This window comes from Anticarsia gemmatalis, chromosome 17 (assembly GCF_050436995.1).
Source record: "Anticarsia gemmatalis isolate Benzon Research Colony breed Stoneville strain chromosome 17, ilAntGemm2 primary, whole genome shotgun sequence".
Classification (NCBI taxonomy): Eukaryota; Metazoa; Arthropoda; class Insecta; order Lepidoptera; family Erebidae; genus Anticarsia; species Anticarsia gemmatalis.
In genome coordinates this window covers 1,969,452-1,977,818 of record NC_134761.1, presented here as the reverse complement: position 1 = coordinate 1,977,818, position 8,367 = coordinate 1,969,452, and the positions used below count along the sequence as shown (strand labels likewise).

Here is an 8,367-nt window from a genome sequence, read left to right as displayed (position 1 = left end):
TTTATAACTAGTCGTAATTTACAACTAGTACTATTAAAATACAAGGATGAAGTTGATCTAGTTGACATCTACATAATAAATGATTTTGTATGACTTTGTATGATCTATTTTAAATTTATTATCTTTAAAATTAACATTCATATTGTATGGAATGCAGCTGGCTGATTTGCAATTTTTTGTACTTTAAGTTACTTTTTATTAATGAAATAGAAAATAGCTAGTCAAGTTTTGACGCCCTGAAATCTTTTGGAAGACTTTTTAAGTGTATTTTCCTAATTAAATATTTTTTCTTTGAATATTCTTGTTTATTGTGTAAGAAATTCTCAAAATACAACTAATAAATATTTCAAAAGAGTTAAAATAGCAAAAAATAGTTATTACCAGATTGAAAATTGAAATTTTCATCATACACAAAGAAATCATATTCAGTTATATTTTGATATTCATCTATCCAGAAACAAAATTCTACCTATGATCTCACAACCAGAAAAACAGATCCTACTACGACCTCATTTACAGCTAATTACAAATTAATTCATACATACACCAAAAACATATCGACAAACGCCTAAATAATTACCCTACCTAATTAAAAACACCTTATCTCGAAAAAAAATATGATCAATTTGATCAGATTGTGATCAATTGTCCTTGACATTGTCGATCATCTCTCGTATATATACTGAACCGATCTGGCTGATCAACATTCCACGATCAGCAACTGAACAGATAGCACCATGAAACTGGTACGTTGATTGTGCCTAAGTGTTGTAGAACGGTAACGATTCGTGCTTCGGGAGTCTTTGTTGTGTATTGTGTTTCGACAGTGATTTTTATTTTTTTTCGAGTTTTAGTAATTTTTTTGTGGTTATTTTTCTATAATGTTGAGTAAAAAGAGTAGTAATGTTTTATTAATACTAAAAGGGATTTTGTAAAAAATATATACGTATAAGGGTTGAAATTAAATTTAAAAAAGAGTGCATAATTTTTTGGACTTTGAATAATTAAGTATTTAAATCGTCTATGATGATGATATAATCAAAAAAAGTAGCACATTAATGGTATCCTGTAAAGCTTTCGGTGCTAAGTAAAATTTATGAAATGAAAAGGATTGATGCTACTTTTCAGAAAGTGCTTAGTGCGAATAATATGCATTATTCATTTAAAATAATCTATTGTTTTTATGTTCTTGAGATGAGTAATACTTTTTAAAGCTTAGCCGTGAGTTACCACCCACTTTTGCAAGCTTTCAAAGCTTGTAGATGCATGCGGTGTGCCTTTATGATTAACTTACAAGTTAATATTGTTATGTCCTTGCATCAATCTTTCATAGCGCAAAAGTATTGTCAATTTGGAAATATTATTTTCGTGATTCATGGGACCTTTTTTATGTGCAATTTAAAATAAGCTCAACAATCTGTTAAAATGAAAGGGAGCTTGAATTCAAAACAAGATTCTTTCCGACATTTCAAAATCAAATTTCATTATCACCCCACTTTTTTCATGTTACATTTTGTATTTATACTAAGCCTCACTCATCAAGAAGAAAACTTCCACCTCGAATTCTTATAGAAGATTAGAATTCAAATGGTTTCGATAATTCCTGTATTCTATTATATAATAAACATGCAACTCGAAAGTTACAAACTCACATAAAATATCCACTAACACCATGTTCCACTTCCAGCTCGTCCTCTTCGCCATCATCGCCACTTGCTCAGCCGGTGCCCTACCCGGGTACGTGGCCCCTCAGTACCGCTACCCGTACTACGACTACCGTGCGAGAGCCGGCCTGGAGAGAAACGCAGCTATACTCCGGTCAGAAAACGAAGTCAATGAGAACGGGTACCATTATGCCTATGATACTGAAAATGGTGAGTAGAAAAATTATATTTATTCTTCAAATACCTATTAAATATAATATCCTTTGTTAGTAAAAAAACAATGTACTTACCACTGGACAAGAGTTTCTAAATTTCTACTATGAAGACAGGGTTGGGTCTTGAGCTCCAATATATTTGAGTATTATAATAATATAAAAACTAGCGGACCCGACAGACGTTGTCCTGTCTAATAAATTAAAAATTAATTAAAAAAACATTGTCCAGCGGACCAAAATTGTGAATCTAAACCATTCTCAGATCCCCTTGAACACACACAAAAAATTTCATCAAAATCGGTCCAGTCGTTTAAGAGAAGTTCAGTGACATACACACTTACAGAAGAATTATATATATAAAGATTTAGAAAAATGAAGATACCAAGTTTTGGAAAATTATAAATGACTAGATTGGCTACAGAAAACAGCCTTATTTGTCTAACAATGTCCTCAAAAATGCATAATCCTAATGTTATTTTGCGTATAAAGAAAGCTATAGATGTTTTATCCATACTAATATTATAAATTCGAAAGTAACTCTGTCTGTCTGTCTGTCTGTCTGTCTGTCTGTCTGCTACTCAATCACGTCTAAACTACTGAACCAATTTGCATGAAATTTGGTATGGAGATATTATAATACCCGAGAAAGGACATAGGCTACTTTTTACCCCGGAAAAATGACGCATTTCCCGGGAAAATTCAACGAAGTTGCGAAAAATCAATATTATAATGACATTGAATTAACAAAATTCCGTTGTCATGGCAACTGTTTTAATGGCGGATATGCCTTTGCGCGACTTCGTTATACTAAGAGATATAAATAATTTTGAAAATATTTTTCGTGAAAGAAAAGCATATTTTATATCATCACGCTACGACCAATAGGAGCAGAGTAACAGTAAAAAGTGTTACAAAAACATGGAAAATTCTGACCCATTCTCTCTTATGTGACACAAGCGAAGTTGCGCGGGTCAGCTAGTATTAATACATTTTAATAACAAAAAACAACTTGCAATTTGCCACGAAATGCATTGTCTCGACTAAGTATTAAACTAAAGAATAAGACTGTCCACGTTATTCTATAGTTTATAGTTCTTACTATAAAAAACAACAAACGAGCGATTTAACCTAAAATAACACGATTAATATACGCATTTACCTACTATAAGTGGATCATTTAAACTAATACAATCTACATTTCTGAAAGAGCGAATTCAAATCGAATTCAAATGATATGTTAATACACTAATATCATTAGTTATATATGGAGTTTATTACACCTACGATGATATTTGGGTGGTCTTTGCCGCGCCTATCAGACTATATACATACATACAAAACTATAATAGTTAGTTATAACATAATAGTATGTTATAACTACCTAATATCACACGGAGATTAATGTAATTAGGGGTCAACTTCACCTCTTATAGATAAGTATCAGATACATCTATCTAGTAGATAAAATGATAGCTAATTTGAGGTCAATTACACAGTTAATGAATGTGTCAGATAACGTTTTTGCTAGTTAAAGGAATAATGAATGTATAAAAGCACAGTTCAAAATTCCTCGTGATAAGTTCGTTACTCATTCAGATTGTGAAGCTAGCTAGTATGATTATTTAGTTTTTTACTGATGATCTTTAATCTTTTGTTTTTCTACTGATAAAGACGCAATCTAATTTACATATTTTTAATTAATAACAGTCCATTCAATTGTTGGGTATATTGTTTGTATGGTAAGCAGGTTAAATTTAGACCAGTATTTACTGGACTAACATTTTGATTCGAAAATAAACATGGAATAAAAGCATCATTTTAATAAAAATATTATGCCATCAAAAACATTCTGTAAAAACCTCAAGTCTCGCCGTAAAAAGTTGTGAGATCTATATAATACCAAGTCGATTAATCTATTTAGTCTCTACTAAAAGGATCTTCCGTCTTAAGTTATTACGTATGTTATTATCATGCCAATTTAAAAAAAATCCTTTGAAACAAATAGACCGACCTGGCCATCGCATGATGTGATCACACTACACAGCACGATGAGAAGTTAATGCTCCTGAAATGTTAATGACGAATTTGTGTTTTCCTGCGATGACCAAGTCGATCTATTTGTTTTAAAGGTATTTTTTTTTTAATTGGCATGATAATAACATACGTAATAACTTAAGACGGAAGATCCTTTTAGTAGAGACTAAATAGATTAATCGACTTGGTATTATATAGATCTCACAACTTTTTACGGCGAGACTTGAGGTTTTTACAGAATGTTTTTGATGGCATCTCACTTCTTTTTGTAGAGCGAACATAAGTCCAATTTGTATGGAAAGACTTTTTTTTTCATAATTCAACATATTTTCTTATGGGAATGTTGTTCAGTTTCATGGGCTAAACACCCTTACCCACCCTTTACCCCCTCCCGTTATGCCTCATATAGTAGGTACCTATTTACACCTATTTATTTTTATTTTATTTTCTACAGTAATAATAATAATTCATTAACTGCAAATGTAACCTTGTAATCTTATACATTTATATGGGATTACAAAGTTATTGTTGCAGTTGGTGTATTTAGAAAACTGGACCGAAATTAGAAAATATTAAATTTTTCCCATGATTAAGACACTAAACCCTATTTGTATTCTAAATTTTAAGCTTCTAAGTCTGCTAGAAGTACCTTAGACTTTTGATGATCGGTGAGTCAGTGAGTCAGTGAGTCAGTGAATCAGTGAGTGACAAAATTCAAAATTTTAACAAGTTGTCATTCTTAAACTACTGGTTCAAATTGACTGAAATTTTAAATATATCGTTTTTATACAATGACTGATTAGTTGCTGAAAATCCAGGCTTCTTGTTTTATCCACAATGAAATTATAGGGGTGTCAAAAATAGCCCGAATTGCTTCGAGAAAAGGATGTTACGGCCGTGCCGCTTTTTTTTTGCTCGACTTGCGGGGGCACTTCCGTGCCCCCAGATATAGAACTCTTTCGGTTATGCTTGTATAAAATTTTCTCGTGCATACATTTGATCAGCATACACAATAATTTCCCTTCGTGGCTCATAATTTTTAAGGACAGTATAAAATCCCTCCCATTTGGCTTGTTTTAATACTGGAAAGTTATGTTGAAAATTGGACAGAAACAAGGACGTTATTTCGCAAACACATTACTGTTCCCTAGAATTTGAACCCACGATCCACGGTGGGAGGTGAAATATTAAACCACTAAGCTATAACATTTACATAATTCAATCGAAATGCAGATCAGTTGTAGTAAGATGGTTATCTTATTGCTTGTGACTTTCGACACATGAGCGAGTTTAAGCAACATGTGTTACAAATTGTAATATTTTGATTTTAGTTCTTAATGGGGTGTGGAATTTTGCACTCGATATCGTGGATTAAGACATTGATTGTTTTGTATTTAAAGGCTTGTTTTTAAGCTAAGTCAGGAAATCCATACGCGATTTTGTTATTTTCTAAATAATGCAACTCCCGCTCTAAGAATTAATTGCTCTTGTATCGCGGGGATTTTTACAATTATGCAAACAACGGACACAGGGTGCAACCAGAAAAAAATATTAAAATTTGTTCATGGTAGGTACAAATAATTGTTTTGGGAATCGAACTCACGACCTCCCAACGCAATGGTGGCGGGGCGTGGCCTTAACCACTGCTAATTTAAATAAAAAATAATAAGCAATCCTTCTCTGAAGGAGACTTTAGTTAGCTTTCTTCCTACGACACTTATACAACAATCAATGGCTGAAACAGAACAACTTTAAAACAGAATTCATACTGTAAGAGTACCTCATTGATCTACATCTAAAGAGATGCTGCGTATGGAGTCTTTGTCTACGATTGGATACGCTTATCTTTGTAATACAACTTTTGTTTTTATGACAATGCGTTTTCACCCAGTATTGCTCAAGATTCATACGCACTTTGGTGAAAATGTATGAACAAATGGCTTTTAAGAAATGTAGTAGTTATATGTTACATAACTATGGTAATCTGAGGTTGGAAGCATGAGTGAAATATGAAACTAAATAATTCATAACCGGAGGTCTTTGAAATGTTACAGCATCAATCTTATAACTACAAAAAAAAACTATTATTTAAAGAATAGTTCTCTGTAGTCTGAACTTATTTCAACAAACATACGTTTACTCTCAAATAAATATTAGGTATCATAAATATCTATCTAAAACAGCGAAAAAATATTTACTAGAGCCTCATATTCCTCTCTCACATTACTGAAGTGAGACCCACGAATTTACTTTAACTCATATTAGAAACAATGCAAGATTTTCAAAAAATTATATACAGAGATCTATCAATCGTCTCCACAAGTAGTACTCCTTAAATAAAACGGCTAGAACCTATATACTCGTTGCTTATATCCTCCTGACTTTCTTCCAGGAATCCAAGCTGAAGAAACTGGTGTAGAAGCCAACGGTATCCAAGCGGCCGGCAGCTATTCTTACACCGGTGACGATGGCCAGGTGTACTCTGTGAGGTATACCGCTGATGCCAATGGGTTCCAGCCCCAGGGTGCTCATATCCCCACCCCCCCTCCTGTACCTGCTGCGATCGCGAGGGCGTTGGAGCAGAACGCGAGAGATGAGGCTGCTGGCATTTATGATGATGGTGAGGATATTTTAAATTTTGTTTTATTGGAAGAATATAATAAGAGTCAGTAGTAGGTTTTATAATAATCAATATTGAAGTAAACTCATAAATAATTGTAACGAAGATGATAGTTTTAATGGAAGCCGATTTGTGCATTAAGTTATGTGACGATAGAAAGTCATGGGTAAGAAAAATAACTAAGTGCAAGAAAATACTCAAAAAATTATAAAAAGTTAAATTTGTTTACATACTTTCGAATAACATCGTGGTAGAACTTATAAGTCAATAAGTAGAAAAAATCATTCTAACAATTTCGAAACGTTTAATTATTTATTATCCTTTTAAATAGTACTTCGGGAATTTTTTTGTAGGTCAGAATAATCTACAACAATTCTTGAACTAAGCTAGCTTGAAGAATTTTAATGACATGCTGCTCAAAATTTCATTAAATACGATTGGCACTTCAAAATAATTAACTAGGACAGCTGTCAAATCAAATTAGTTTCGCGATCAATATTCTCTCACGTGTGATAATCTAGATGTTTAATAAATAACACAATTATCGTACCGGCCTACATATAGATCGATTATATAAATATTCTATATGCATGTTGGAATCTGGTAGTATAATGAGTTGAGGCATGTGTAGTTTTAATTAGAGCATTTTATATAGTTAATATATTGACATAAATCTAGTTCAAAGATTTCCACTTAGAAACAATATGGAAAATACTTTGCAAAAGACATCAGTGGTTGTATGTTGTACACTTACTTAAAAATAAAGCCCGTTTAATTGTAGGCTATAATAGAAAAGGAGCCTAGGTTATTGAACTTCGACTTAGAATAGATTACGCAACTCATTTCATGGTACACGCAAACTACGACAATTCGTTTCTAACATAATATTTAAGCGTATTCCAGATAATAATATTTAGTTAGCTTCGTTCAATTACATTTTTACACAGTGTTACCTTCACTTTAGATATACAAGAATAGAAAAAAGAAAAAAAAGAAGAAAGATTCCTGCAAATTACTTTCTGGAAAACGTAATTTGTATTTATTTAACATTTCTGCAGATCTTGAGATTTCATTTACAAGACACTAATTCTTGCATTTAACCTTTCCAGGAAGCTACCACGAGGCGAAATACGCGCCCGGAGTAGTCGTAGCCCGCAACCCCTACAACAGATACGTGCACCCCGCCTACCGCAACTACCGCTTCTAAGCAAGACAGTAGTCAAACAAGACAGCGAGACGAAACAAGAATCTGTACAGTGCCATTGACAGTAGAATAAGTTTGTACATTGATGCAATAAACTTGCGATATTAATTTATATTATTGTTTTATTTATATTCGACCACTATTATAATGATTCCCTAATATGTCTTCATATTATAGATTAACAAACTTTCGTTACTTATGTAAAGCATCCTTTTTTATAAAAGTATAAGCTTAGCTACGTTTTTTTTATCAGTAATAGGCTTTAAATGTCAGACAAAAGCTGAGAATTATTTAAGTAAGTTAATAACATTTTAAATAATGAACAGGAGCTTACTTAGCAAGACAGTAGTCAAACAAGACAGCGAGACGAAACAAGAAACTGTACAGTGCCATTGACAGTAGAATAAGTTTGTACATTGATGCAATAAACTTGCGATATTAATTTATATTATTGTTTCATTTATATTCGACCACTATTATAATGATTCCCTAAATTGTCTCTATATTATAGATTAACAATAATTCGTTACTTATGTAAAGCATCCTTTTTTATACAGATACAAGCTTAGCTAAGTTTTTTTTTATCAATTCTAGGCCTAAGATGTCAAGCAAAAACTGTGAACTATTTAA

General features: G+C 32.4%; 1 protein-coding gene across 1 annotated transcript; it reads left to right on the top strand.

The window, feature by feature from the left end:
• The first annotated feature begins 701 nt into the window (after positions 1 to 701).
• On the top strand, positions 702 to 7,849 carry LOC142980063 (cuticle protein 3-like). Its single transcript, XM_076125344.1, has 4 exons — positions 702 to 746; positions 1,688 to 1,874; positions 6,306 to 6,533; positions 7,643 to 7,849. The coding sequence occupies exons 1-4, from the start codon at positions 738 to 740 to the stop codon at positions 7,738 to 7,740; spliced, it is 522 nt and encodes a 173-aa protein (XP_075981459.1). The 5' UTR covers positions 702 to 737; the 3' UTR covers positions 7,741 to 7,849.
• Positions 7,850 to 8,367: the final 518 nt, after the last annotated feature.